Source organism: Triturus cristatus, chromosome 10 (genome assembly GCF_964204655.1).
Source record: "Triturus cristatus chromosome 10, aTriCri1.1, whole genome shotgun sequence".
Classification (NCBI taxonomy): domain Eukaryota; kingdom Metazoa; phylum Chordata; class Amphibia; order Caudata; family Salamandridae; genus Triturus; species Triturus cristatus.
In genome coordinates, this window is record NC_140593.1 from 1,231,090,356 (window position 1) to 1,231,105,159 (window position 14,804).

Here is a 14,804-nt window from a genome sequence, read left to right on the forward strand (position 1 = left end):
TGTAAGTTCATCTGGTTGTCGATGAACATTGGAGGTGTCTGGGGATCTGTGCGTGCGCACGCACGGACGCACGCACTCACACACCTTTAACGCGGACAGTCTCAGGTGGGCCAGGTGCTAACAAGCTGGGGCGAGGAGCGCCCTGCGCTGGGCCAGGCGGACAACACCTGGCAACCACTGGCGCTTCCTACAATCACCCCCCCCCCCACCTGTCTTCTGACCGGGAGGGGGCCTTGGAACGGACCCTGCGGTTTCTACGTCTACCCCACCTTCTGACCCTCACTGTCTCTACACCTCTGATCTCCCTGGCACCCCTCCTGTCCCGGGGTGACTCTGTCATCCCTCACTGTCCCTACACCTCCGCTCTCCCTAGCGCCCCTCCTGTCCCTGGGTGACTCTGTCACCCCTCACTGTCCCCACACCTCTGCTCTCCCTGGCGCCCCTCCTGTCCCTGAGTGTCTCTGTGACCACTCACTGTCCCCACACCTCTGAACTCCCTGGCACCCCTCCTGTCCCGGGGTGTCTCTGTCATCCCTCACTGTCCCTACACCTCCGCTCTCCCTAGCGCCCCTCCTGTCCCTGGGTGACTCTGTCACCCCTCACTGTCCCCACACCTCTGATCTCCCTGGCACCCCTCCTGTCCCGGAGTGACTCTGTCATTGCTCACTGTCCCTACACCTCCGCTCTCCCTAGCGCCCCTCCTGTCCCTGGGTGTCTCTGTCACCCCTCACTGTCCCTACACCTCTGCTCTCCCTGGCAGCCCTCCTGTCCCGGGGTGTCTCTGTGACCCCTCACTGTCCCCACACCTCCGCTCTCCCTAGCGCCCCTCCTGTCCCTGGGTGACTGTCACCCCTCACTGTCCCCACACCTCCGCTCTCCCTAGCGACCCTCCTGTCCCTGGGTGACTGTCACCCCTCACTGTCCCCACACCTCTGCTCTCCCCATCACCCCTCCTGTCCTGGGGTGTCTCTGTCATCCCTCACTGTCCCTACACCTCCGCTCTCCCTAGCGCCCCTCCTGTCCCTGGGTGACTCTGTCACCCCTCACTGTCCCCACACCTCTGATCTCCCTGGCACCCCTCCTGTCCCGGAGTGACTCTGTCATCCCTCACTGTCCCTACACCTCCGCTCTCCCTAGCGCCCCTCCTGTCCCTGGGTGTCTCTGTCACCCCTCACTGTCCCCACACCTCTGCTCTCCCTGGCACCCCTCCTGTCCCGGGGTGTCTCTGTGACCCCTCACTGTGACACCTCTGCTCTCCCTGGCGCCCTCTTGTCCCCGAGGTGTCTCTGTGACCCCTCACTGTCCTCACACCTCTGCTCTCCCCATCGCCCCTCCTGTCCCTGAGTGTCTCTGTGACCCCTCACTGTCCTCACACATCTGCTCTCCCCATCGCCCCTCCTGTCCCTGGGTGTCTCTGTGACCCTTCACCGTCCTCATACCTCTGCTCTCCCCATCGCCCCTCCTGTCCCTGAGTGTCTCTGTGACCCCTCACTGTCCTCACATCTCTGCACTCCCTGGTGCCCATCCTGTCCCTGAGTGTTTCCGTGACCACTCACTGTCCCTACATCTCTGCTCTCCCTGGAACCTCTCTTGTCCCTGTGGTTCTCTGTGACCCTTCACTGTCACCACACCTCTGCTCTCCCTGGCGCCCCTCCTGTCCCTGGGTGTGTCTGTGACCCTTCACACCTCTGCTCTCCCTGGCACCCCCCCCCCCCCCGCCCTGTCTTTGGGTGTCTCCATGACCCTCACTGTCCCTGACACCCTGTCCTCAGACTGATGCGCCCCCTCTCGGGCCTTGAGAGCTCACTGGCGCGGCCCTGCTGTCCCCGACGCCCCCTTTTCTCCCTGGCACCGCACTCATCTTCTCTTATCCGGGGGTGTCTCTGTGACCTCTGCTCCGGAGGCACCCCCAGGTCTCCCTCTAGCCCGTGTCACCTCTGCCCTTTGACCCCTGCCTCTCTGAGCTCGCTGCTCCCCTTCCTCAGCTCAAGTCAGCCCCAGTCTCTACGTGCGCCAGCGCCCCCGGGCAGCGCTGCTGCTGGCACCCAGGGTGGGCACGGCCGACGCAGGGGCGCTGCTGGGACAGGCAGATAACTGTCCACCCCTTATCTGCAGCCGCACGCAGGGCTCGACCCTCCCAGATCTAGGGCACACCCCTCCCAGCCCCGCCAGCACCGCAGGAGCCTTCCTACCCCTGCACCCAGAGGCCCTCTCCCAGCGCTCACGGGAGACCCCGAGGACAGGGCCGATGAGGGTGGGAGGGGTAAGAGGTGCGTGGGGGGGAGTGGAAGAGACATGCATGCAGGCTCACACGTCACACCCCCTCTCAGCACCGCATGGCCCAGCCTGTCCCTGCACCCAGAGGCCCTCTCCCAGCGCTCACGGGAGACCCCGAGGACAGGGCCGAAGAGGGTGGGAGGGGTAAGAGGTGCGTGGGGGGGAGTGGAAGAGACATGCATGCAGGCTCACACGTCACACCCCCTCTCACAACCGCAGGGCCCAGCCTTTCCCTGCACCCAGATGCCCCTCTCAGAGCCCCCACCGCAGACCCAGAGCACAGGATTACCACAGTGGCCCAAAGCTCCTGGAGGCGTGTGTTTGGCGGCTCGGACAGGCCAATGGAGAAGGCTTTGTCGAGCATGGAGGGCACGGTAGATGCACCAGCCCCAGGCATCTTCTGGGGGCAGGAAGAGGCGTAGATGTCTGAGTGGGCTGCCGTGCTGATGGCATGTCCACCTGGCACTGAGGGGCATTTCTGAGCTGTGGGCACTGCGGCAGTGCCTTAGACCCCGTAAAACACTGGCCTTCCTTGCACACCGGAAGTCGTGCCAGTACAGTGATGCCAGCTGGCTCTGGAGGGGTCATCTGGGCTGAAGCTAGTTTGAAGGGAGTTGAGCCGAGGAGAGTTAATACCACCTAAGTGGGGCTAAGCTGAGCCGAGCGAGGGCTCGATTGAACTGACGTGAGTTCATATAACTATAGTAGGTGTGAACCCCCTTGGTGTGCCTTGACATGGGCTGATTTAAGCCCAGTTTATATAAACTGATATGAACTGAAGCCCCTTGACCTGGCTGGCGCCGCCCACCCAAGCACGCCATCGGTGGGTCGTCTCTGGGCTTAGTATAACTCCCACAGTGGTTGGTGAGACAGCTTTTCTAACTGCCCCTCCACACCTGGGCTCATGTGTGTGGACAGTTGGGTAGGTACCTTTGTTCTGTGTCGTTATCAACTTAACACAAATAAAACTTGATTCTAAAAAAAAGGATATGAATTGAGTGGAACTGAGCTGCGTTGATTCGAGCGGAGCTTTATTGCGACGAGCTGTTCTGGGTTGAGTTGAGCTGGTTTAAGCTGACTTAGGGTGAGCTGAGGTGGACTGAGATGAGATGCCTTAAATTGGTTTGGGTTTAGCTGAGTTGATTTGAACTGGGCTGGTTTGAGTTGAGTTGCATTGAACTGGGTTGAGTTGGTTGGTTTGTGTAGAGTTACGTGTGGTTCCGTTGAATTCTGTTGGACTGGTTTGAGTTTGGTTAAGGCGAGCTGAGTTGCCTGGAACTGGCTTGAGTTGTCTTAATCTGAGTTAGGCGGAGTCGAGTAGCAATGAATTGATTTGAGTCTAGCTGAGTTGAGTGTGGCTGCAATGAACTGGGTTGAGTTAGGGTGGTTTGAGTTGAGCTAAGTTGGGTTGGGTTGTGTTGAGCTGGGTTGAGTTGGGTTAAGTTGAGCTGAGTTGCAATGAGTTAGGTTGAGTTGAGTTTAGCTAGGTTGAGTTAGGTTGGGTTGATTTGATTTGTGTTAGGCTGGGTTGACCTGTGTTAACTTGAACTGAGTTGCCTTGAAATGGTTTGAGTTGATCCGAGTTGGGTTGTGCTGAATTGCAGTGAGTACATTTGAGTTGGATTGAACCGAGCTAATTTGAGTTGAGCTAGGTTGAGTCGAGCAGAGAGGCACTGAACTCGGGTGAGTTGGGTTGAGTTGATATGAGTTACACTAGGTTGAGATGATTTGAGTTGACCTGAGTTACATTGGATTAAGTTGAGTTGAGTTGCCCTGAACTGGTTTGAGCTGAGTTTGGCTGTGCTAAGCTGCAGTCAGTTGATTTGAGTTGCACTGAGTTGCACTGAGTTGAGTTGATTTGTGTTAGGCTAGACTGAGTTAGGTTGAGTTGAATTGAGTTACATGGGGTTGAGTTGACTTGAGTTGGACTGGGTTGCTTTGGGTTAAACTGAGCTGAGTTTCCTAGAACTGGTTTGAGTTGATCTGAGTGGGGCTATGCTGAGTTGCAATTAGTTGATTCGAGTTGGACTAGGTTAAACTGATTTGTGTTAGACATGGTTGAGTTAGGTTGGGATGGGTTGAGTTGAGTGCGTTGGGATGATTTGAGTTGGGCTGAGTTACATTGGATTCAGTTGAACTGAGTTGCCTTGAACTGGTTTGAGTTGAGTTGAGGTGAGAGGGGCTGTGCTGAGCTGCAATGAGTTGATTTGAGTTGGAATGGGTAAACTGACTTGTGTTAGACCTGGTTGAGTTAGGTGGGGTAGAGTTGAGTTGCGTTGGGATCATTTGAGTTGGATTGAACTGCACTGGATTAAGTTGTGCTGATTTACCTTGATCTGGTTAGAGTTGATCTGAGTTGGGCCGTGCTGAGCTGCAATGAGTTGATTCGAGTTGGAGTGGGTGAAGTTGATTTGTGTTAGACCTGGTTGAGTTAGGTTGGGATGGGTTGAGTTGAGTTGCGTTGGGATGATTTGAGTTGGACTGAGTTACATTGGATTAAGTTGACCTGAGTTGCCTTGAACTGGCTTGAGTTGAGCTGAGGTGAGTGGGGCTGTGCTGAGCTGCAATGAGTTGATTCGAGCTGGAGTGGGTGAAGTTGATTTGTGTTAGACCTGGTTGAATTAGGTTGGGTTGAGTTGAGTAACATTGGGTTGGGATGATTTGGTTTGGACTGAGTTACATTGGATTACGTTGAGCTGAGTTGCCTTGAACTGGCTTGAGTTGAGCTGAGGTGAGTGGAGCTGTGCTGAGCTGCAATGAGTTGATATTAGTTGGAGTGGGTGAAGTTGATTTGTGTTAGACCTGGTTGAGTTAGGTTGGGTTGAGTTACATTGGTTTGGGATGTTTTGTGTTGGACTGAGTTACATTGGATTACGTTGAGCTGAGTTGCCTTGATCTGGCTTGAGTTGAGCTGAGGTGAGTGGGGCTGTGCTGAGCTGCAATGAGTTGATTCGAGTTGGAGTGAGTGAAGTTGATTTGTGTTAGACCTGGTTGAGTTAGGTTGGGATGGGTTGAGTTGAGTTGCGTTGGGATGATTTGAGTTGGACTGAGTTACATTGGATTAAGTTGACCTGAGTTGCCTTGATCTGGCTTGAGTTGAGCTGAGGTGAGTGGGGCTGTGCTGAGCTGCAATGAGTTGATATGAGCTGGAGTGGGTGAAGTTGCTCTGAGTTCTGCTGATCTGACCTAACTCCTAGGCGCCTCCTCCTGGTGCTCGGGTGCTTAACAGAAGGAGAGTTTGGATGGGGAGTGATTGGTGGTGGATCTGGCCCGGGGTAACAGAAGGTCAGTTTTACTAACACTGAGTATCACAAGAGCCTTTCCATTCCCACAAACATGCTCTTTTGCAGGAGAATTGTCCATCGGTAACTGGTCTTTTCTTCTACATACTAAGTGCAGAGTTGTTTTACTCACTAATGCCACAGATTCTCCACCATAGACCTGGTAAAAGCTGGACTGGGTGGGACCAGTCTGTGCCACTAAAGTTAGAGACAGAGGACAGAATGATGCCAACCAGTGGGAAGGAGAGTATGTGGCCCTGGCAGCTCCCAGGAGGCGCAGCAGGGCCTCTGATGGAGGAGCAGGGACTGTGAGAACCAGGAGGACAGCGTCACACCCTAGGCTTCGAGGAGCTGCCCAGAGTTAGGGGAGAGCTGTTTCTGTGCCGCATCTAAGTAACAGCTGGGCGGGATGTGGGGATGGAGGCTGTGGTTGTTCAAGTGCGCCTAGAGGCATGAAGTGGGGATCAATGTGCTTTGTAGATCAAGGCTAAGTGTGTAAGTAACCATTTGAGGGTGGTACCCTTCAGGTGGTCAGAGCTCTTTCTAATTTAACTAATGTATTCAGCCAAGTCTAAACGTCCCATTCGGCAGTTGGTTTTGGTATTGTCAGGGGGATGTCAACCATTTTTATGAGATTTAGCACCAATAACTTCTTCTCTGTTCTCTCCAAGATGAACCTATCAGAGCCTGTGTGACGGCTGGTTGTGTAATGGCCCTTCCTATGGACCACATCTGGATGCTGCTGATGGTTCTTCACAGCATAAACCATAGCGGGCTGCACATTACCTTCTCCTATGGATCACTCCCAAGGGCCCCCTCGCAGCATAAACCATAGCTGGTTACATTATGCCTCTCCTATGGATCACACTTGGCTACTTATTTGGCTTTCTCACAGCCAAAACCATAGCGGGTTTCATATAATCCACCCCTATCGATCACTCGCGGACACCCCTGGGGCTTCTCAGTGCATAGACCATATCTGGTTGCATTGTCCTCACTCCTATGGATCACTCTTGGCCACTCTTAGGCTTCCGCAGAGCATAAACCATGGCTGGCTGCTTAATACCCCCTCCTATGCGTTGCATCTCTACCGGCTCTGGCTGTAATTCAAAGCACAAATGGTTTAAGAGATCAAATCTACACCACTAGAGGTACAACACTGACCTCTAGACCATACCACTTGACCGCTAGTCCTCCCACTCCACCTCCGGTCCCCACAACCTCGATCCGTACAACTCCACCTCTGGTCCATACCGCTTGACCACCGATCCTCCCACTCCTCCTCTGGTCAATGCCACTCCAATTCTGGTCCATACCACACCACCAATCCACCTCTGGACCATACCACTTGACCTCTAGTCCTCCCACTCCACCTCCAGTCCATACCACTCTACCACTCCACCACTCCACATCTGGACCATACCACTTGACCCTCTAGTCCTCCCACTCCACTTCCGGTCCATACAACCTTGGTCCATACAACTCCACCTCTGGTCCATACAACCTCGGTCCATACAACTCCACCTCTGGTCCATACCGCTCAACCACTGATCGTCCCACTCCTCCTCTGGTCAATTCCAATCCAATTCTGGTCCATACCACACCACCAATCCACCTCTGGACCATACCACTTGACCTCTAGTCCTCCAACTCCAGTCCATACCACTCCACCACTCCACATCTGGACCATACCACTTGACCTCTAGTCCTCCCACTCTACCTCCAGTCCATACCACTCCACCACTCCACATCTGGACCATACCACTTGACCTCTAGTCCTCCCACTCCACCTCTGGTCCATGCCACTCCACCTCTGGTCCATACCGCACCACCACACTCCACATCTGGACCATACCACTTGACCTCCGGTCCTCCCACACCACCTCTGGTCCATGCCACTCCACCTCTGGTCCATACCACACCACCACACTCCACATCTGGACCATACCACTTGACCTCCGGTCCTCCCACTCCACTTCTGGTCCATGTCACTCCACCTCTGGTCCATACCACTCCACATCTGGACCATACCACTTGACCTCCGGTCCTCCCACTCCACCTCTGGCCCATGCCACTCCACCTCTGGTCCATACCACTCCACCTCTGGACCATACCACTTGAACTCTAGTCCTCCCACGCCACCTCCGGTCCATACCACTCCACTTCCAGCTCATATCACTTCACCTACTCCAGTCCATAACAGTTAATGGCAGTTGATGGTCTAATATCAGGCAATAGTGGTAATCGATATACTCATAATCAGGGCAATAGTGGGGCGGGGGGGTTTAGATAGTCTCATCATCGCCAGTAGTGTGGGGAAGGCGAGAGATATTCTTATAATCAGGGTCACAAAGGTAAACAGCATTTTTCTAATCAGAGCAAGAGAAGTAATCAGTCGTCTCATAATCAGGGCATAAGTGGTAATTGATAGTTTCAAAATCAGGTCAATACAGGTAATCAATATTATTATAGTCAGGGCAACACTGATAATCAATATCCTTATACGCAGGGCTATGCTGGTAATCAATATTCTTACACTCAGATCTACACTCATAACCGATATTCTTATACTCAGAGCTACACTGATAATCAATGGACTTATAGTCAAAGATACACTGATAATCGATATTCTCACACTCAGGGTTACACTGTTAATCAATATTCTTATCCTCAGGGCTACACTGATAATCAATATTCTGGAGTACCTATTTTTGCAGGACGGTGTTTCTTGATGCTGGGGCATTCACCAGAACCAGGATCCTGACTCTAGACTGATGTGGGCCCTCACCAGAACCAGGGTCCTTACTCTAGACTGATGTGGGGCACTCGCCAGAACCAGGGTCCTGACTCTAGACTGATGTGGGCTCTCACCAGAACCAGGGTCCTGACTCTAGACTGATGTGGGCCCTCACCAGAACCAGGGTCCTGACTCTAGACTGATGTGGGCACTCACCAGAACCAGGGTCCTGACTCTAGACTGATGTGGGCCCTCACCAGAACCAGGGTCCTGACTCTAGACTGATGTGGGCACTCACCAGAACCAGGGTCCTGACTCTAGACTGATGTGGGCCCTCACCAGAACCAGGGTCCTGACTCTAGACTCATGTGGGCACTCACCAGAACCAGGGTCCTGACTCTAGACTGATGTGGGCCCTCACCAGAACCAGGGTCCTGACTCTAGACTGATGTGGGCCCTCACCAGAACCAGGGTCCTGACTCTAGACTGATGTGGGCCCTCACCAGAACCAGGGTTCTGACTCTAAACTGATGTGGGCCCTCACCAGAACCAGGGTCCTGACTCTAGACTGATGTGGGCACTCACCAGAACCAGGGTCCTGACTCTAGACTGATGTGGGCCCTCACCAGAACCAGGGTCCTGACTCTAGACTGATGTGGGCACTCACCAGAACCAGGGTCCTGAATCTACGCTGATGTGGGCACTCACCAAAACCAGGGTCCTGACTCTAGACTGATGTGGGCACTCGCCAGAACCAGGGTCCTGACTCTAGACTGATGTGGGGTACTCGCCAGAACCAGGGTCCTGACTCTAGACTGATGTGGGCACTCACCAGAACCAGGGTCCTGACTCTAGACTGATGTGGGTACTCACCAGAACCAGGGTCCAGACTCTAGACTGATGTGGGGCACTCGCCAGAACCAGGGCCCTGACTCTAGACTGATGTGGGGGACTCACCAGAACCAGGGTCCTGACTCTAGACTGATGTGGGTACTCACCAGAACCAGGGTCCTGACTCTAGACTGATGTGGGCCCTCACCAGAATCAGGGTCCTGACTCTAGACTGATGTGGGTACTCACCAGAACCAGGGTCCAGACTCTAGACTGATGTGGGGCACTCGCCAGAACAAGGGTCCTGACTCTAGACTGATGTGGGGCACTCGCCAGAACCAGGGTCCTGACTCTAGACTGATGTGGGTACTCACCAGAACCAGGGTCCAGACTCTAGACTGATGTGGGGCACTCGCCAGAACCAGGGTCCTGACTCTAGACTGATGTGGGGCACTCACCAGAACCAGGGTCCTGACTCTAGACTGATGTGGGCGCTCACCAGAACCAGGGTCCTGACTCTAGACTGATGTGGGCCCTCACCAGAACCAGGGTCCTGACTCTAGACTGATGTGGGGCGCTCGCCAGAACCAGGGTCCTGACTCTAGACTGATGTGGGCACTCACCAGAACCAGGGTCCTGCCTCTAGACTGATGTGGGCACTCACCAGAACCAGGGTCCTGACTCTAGACTGATGTGGGTACTCACCAGAACCAGAGTCCAGACTGATGTATGTTTGTATTTCACCCTCCCACAGATGGCCACCATGAGCACCATTCTGCAGCGATGCCCCTACCTCAACCGGGACCCCCGCATCTTCCTGCGTGCCATGCGCCCCATGTTGGTGCGCAGCGCCGAGAGGTGCCCTGTGATGGTGAGCCGCAGCCTGTCCGTCTCCAGCGTGGGCCAGCAGCGGAGCAAGGAGACCACGCCCGTCACCGGTGAGTGGGCACCGTGAGGGCACGCTGCCTGTGCCATGGGTGGGCAGGCAGGGTTGGATTGGGATTAACAATCGACCCGGGCATGCTAAAGAATAAGGGGCTCATATTTGCATATTGCCTTTCCGCAAAACACTGCTTCGGTGATATTTTATAAAAAAGGAGGGGGGGTGGTAACAAAAATGCACGGATTAGTTTACACTGGTGAAACACACCTGAAAACAATTGAGGCAACTTTTGCTCAGGCCCCCTGCCGCCTCTCAACATGCATACATTAATGGACCAGGCCAGCGAGAAAAAGAGAGTGACACCTCTGCCCGTCGATAAAGGGAGGTAATGGACGCCCATTTACCTCCAGAAAGGCCACTCGAGCACCTACTGGGCCGCTGGCGGCATCAAACAACGCAGAAACCGCCCAAATCGGCCCCAGGCTGCTAAAAAAAAGCAGCCCACAGCTGGAACTCGGATACGGGCCCCGCGGACACTGCCCGATGGCCCGCATTACCAATCCGACGCTGTGGGCAGGGTAGAGGGCAAAGCATCCCAGAGGTAGATCTGCAGACACTGGAAGATTCCCCAACAGGCCTGTGGTGCTGGGGCAGCCAGGTACCTAGCTATGCCACCCTGTCCACTAGCTCTGATGTGGTGCCAGCGGTTGTCACAACATCTGTGCCCAGGGTCCCCGGTGACTCCCTTCGTAGCATGTGGAAGGGGAGAGTGCAAGAAAGAAGGTGCAGCCTGGCCACAAGGGGCGCCTATGGCCCTCAGTCCACAGGGGAACCTCCTACCGCCTGACCGTGAAACATGACCCCTCGGCTTTGCAGGCTGGTGCCCACACTCATAAAAGGCCTTTAGATTCTGAACACCAATAGTGAGGTACACTCCTGCACTTGAGCACTAGGGACAGGAAGGGCTCACGTCACTGACCCGGAGCCCAGTGGCGTCCTTTGCCTTTGGGGGGACAGCGTAGGGACCCCCAGGAGGGAAGGCTGTCCTCTCAGCACTAGGAAGGGAGTGGACCCTGGTCCTGTGTTTCTGGACACTGCAGCTCTTGTGTGAGTGGGCCTGCCACTGACCGGGGCGGCCTAATCGCTTCAGAGCCCTAGCTTTAGCATTCTTGTAAAAGTGCTATTTAAAGTCACTGCCCATATTTATAAAGCCCTCCTGTGAGAAATGTGTTTTTTGATTGAGGGGTGGGGGGGGGGGGGAGGGGTGATCCTCTAAAAGCAACAACCACAATCCTTGTCAGAGTGAACCACAAAAGTCAGTAAGTTAACCAGTGCTTAACCCACTGGTAGTTTGGCATAAAAGCAGTCAGGCTTAGATTAGAGGCGCTGTCTTAATAATGTATGTAGCACACAAACAGTAGTAAGTGAAAACAGAACACAAGAGATAGCCCACACCAATAAAACATAAATAAATAAATAAATATCGTAAGATTTAATAAATAACAAGAGATAAAATTGTCACAAATCCAATCGGTAGAACCAGAGATATGCAATCTTAAAGATTTAAATAAAAAAAGCGCAAGAAGTAAAAAGTGCTAACTGTGGGTATCCGGTCGCGCTTGACTGGGACAAAGGCACAAGTTCAGGTCGACCGCGATAGAGTGTGGGCTGGATACAGAGACCAGGCTACTCCACCTGAAAAAGTTGCCTTCTCAAAATTCGGCACGAGGAGTTCAAAACATCAGGATATCACAGGAGAAGCTCAACCGATGCCAGCCAAGGGTCCAGGACCTGGGGAGGCAACTGTTGGGGGTCAGGAGTTCACTCAGGTCCAATTAGCTTGTTGTGTCCCTGTAGCTCAGAACAGGAGAGTAGCCAACTGGCCCTTGGAGTCACTCCGGTAGCCCTGGGTTCAAGGAGATGGTCCTCTCTCCTTCAAGCAGCAGGCAGTCCTCTGGACTACAAGGCAGGCCTCCGCAGCAGGGCAGTCCTCTGAAGAACACGGAAGGCCTCCGCAGCAGGGCAATCCTCTAAAGAACACGGAAGGCCTCAGCAGCAGGGCAGTCCTCTGAAGAACGCGGAAGGCCTCAAGCAGCAGGGCAGTCCTCTGAAGAACAAGGCAGGCTCCAAGCAGCAGGGCAGTCCTCTGAAGAACACGGAAGGCCTCAGCAGCAGGGCAGTCCTCTGAAGAACGCGGAAGGCCTCAAGCAGCAGGGCAGTCCTCTGAAGAACACGGAAGGCCTCAGCAGCAGGGCAGTCCTATGGGGAACAAGGCAGGCCTCAAGCAGCAGGGCAGTCCTCTGGAGTACAAGGCCTCCCTTCTGTAGTCTACCACAGGTCCAGGAGTGTACTGAAAGAGTTGATCTGAGGGTCCACTATTTTATACCTGGTGCCAGCTTTAAAGTGGAAGCAGCTTTAGGAGTTTTCCACCCACAGTTGGTTCTGGAATTTCTTTCCTCCCTGTCCACGCTCCTTGGTGCTTGAGGTGACAATAGACTAGTATGAAGTCCCTTGTGAATGTACTAAAGTAGCTCCTTTGAATGTAAGTGGTGCTGTGCACAACTCCGCCCCTCCCATCATGCCAACACCTAATACTCTTTTGTGTCACTGTTAGGGAGGACTACACAAATACCAACTGCCATGCAAAAAACAGTCATGTGACCCAGGACAAGCTGCATGTCCCAATTGGTTAGGACAAGAAAATGCCAACTTTCTAAAGTGGCATTTTCAGAATTATGACTTAAAACCCGACTTCGCTTTTAAAGGGGATTTTAAATTGCAATTGTTTAGAGATCAAACATGATATTTCTAACTGTTCCCAAACAAAAGTTATCATTGATTAAGGAAACCCAATGTTATCCAATGAGAAAGGTAGGCCTTGCGATAGAGAAAAAACAATTTGGGGGGTTTCACCACTAGGACATGTAAAACTTAAAAGTATATGTCCAACATTTTTAATACAATGCACCCTGCCCTATGGGCTGTTTAGGGTCGCCCCACCGTTTGACCTATATGTATTAAAAAGTGGAGTTTTAGGCCTAGCAAAGAGGATATTTTGCCAGGTCGAATTGACATTTTCAAACTGCACACAGGCTGCAATTGCAGGTCTCAGACATGTTTTAAAAGACTGCTTAAGTGGATGGCACAACAAGTGATGCAGGCCCACTAGTAGCATTTTTAATGTACAGGTCCTGAGCACATGTAGTATCACTTTATTAGGGACTTAAAAGTACATTAAATAGGCCAATTGGGTGTGTGCTAGTTTTACCATGTTTAGTGGAGTGAGCACAAGCACGTTAGTACTGGTTAGCAGTGGTAAAGTGCACTGAGTCCTAATGTCAACAAAAAAGAATTTCACAATAAAGGGCGGGGTGAAGGCAAATCGCTTGAGGGTGACCCTGCAGAAAGGGACAAGTCCAGCACGTCTATATCCACTCAAAGAAATAAGGATGCTGCTTGAACATTGTATTTACTGCAAACGGTGCATGCGCTGTTTGGTGTCGTGGTTCTAAACACACCACACTCTAAGAGTAATCCGGACTGCTCGACTTAACCACCCCTGCAAGTCATGTGAGTTCAGTGAGCTCGCAGTACTGTCTGGACCTTGGAGTAGGATACTGGGAGACCTTGTCCAAGCATGTCCACAGTGCCTTGAGCCTCACAGGCGTAGACGGTGGGCAGAGGTGGAGGGCCTGGACCTTGGAGCTGGTCGAGTGCCCTCCAAGCAGGAAGTCCAAGTCTTTTCTTATCTAGTGCTTACTAAAGGTGGCAGAGAAGTGAAGTGGTGTGTTAGAAAAGGTAGACGGACCGGGAGGGTCGGCCGGGGTCAGGAGGAGAGGTCTCCGAGGAGAACCGTCTCCAGCGATCGTACAGACAAGTAACTTCCCCCCCACAGACAGATACCACACACGGATAAGGTTCAGTGTTCTTTATAAGCACTTCTTAAGCTACGGTTGAATGGTACAAGGAGGTCTGGACTCAGGGGTCCCCTCGATTCGAGTCTCGCAAGGTAGGAAAGGGGGTAGCGGGACAGTCTGTTTACCAGTCAGGTAGTTCGGATGAGATGATGAGCTCACAATCCTCGAGCTTGGTGGTTAGGTGGTACGGGCCGCGGTAGCGCCAGCAGGTCCCGGTGATGATGGTCGTTACAACGGGCCGCGGCAGCGCCAGCAGGTCCCAGGAAGATGGTCGATCTACGGTCCGCGGCAGCGCCAGCAGGTCCCGGTGAAGATGGTTGGTACAACGGGCCGCGGCAGCGCCAGCAGGTCCCAGGAAGATGGTCGATGTACGGTCCGCGGCAGCGCCAGCAGGTCCCGGTGAAGATGGTTGGTACAACGGGCCGCGGCAGCGCCAGCAGGTCCCAGGAAGATGGTCGATGTACGGTCCGCGGCAGCGCCAGCAGGTCCCGGTGAAGATGGTTGGTACAACGGGCCGCGGCAGCGCCAGCAGGTCCCAGGAAGATGGTCGATGTACGGTCCGCGGCAGCGCCAGCAGGTCCCGGTGAAGATGGAGATTGCAGAAGGCCGCGGCAGCGCCAGCAGGCAGAACGATGGGTCACAAGAGCGGGCTACGGCAGCGCCAGTAGACCGTCAAGGCTGAGTTCACTCGGTGTCTCTCGACTCCAGGATACAACTGCCTTCCTGCTCCGGAGCTGCCCCAGTTATAGGGCTGGTGCCCTTTGATGTCCGGACCCTCGCACTTGGAGGTCGGAGGGTCCGGGATGAAGGTGTCCAGACACCCAGCAGGGGGTGGAGCCAGTGCCTGGGGGAGCGGGAGGCGATCGGCACCTGGCGGG

General features: G+C 53.8%; 1 protein-coding gene across 2 annotated transcripts in view; it reads left to right on the top strand.

Moving 5' to 3' along the window:
• ALAS2 (5'-aminolevulinate synthase 2) overlaps nucleotides 1-14,804 on the top strand; it is an 85,871-nt gene that overhangs the window by 12,483 nt on the left and 58,584 nt on the right. For both annotated transcript variants that reach the window (XM_085629830.1, XM_085629831.1), the window contains exon 2: nucleotides 9,881-10,064. In XM_085629830.1, coding sequence (XP_085485956.1) covers nucleotides 9,881-10,064 — 184 coding nt within the window. The remainder of the gene's footprint in view (nucleotides 1-9,880; nucleotides 10,065-14,804) is intronic.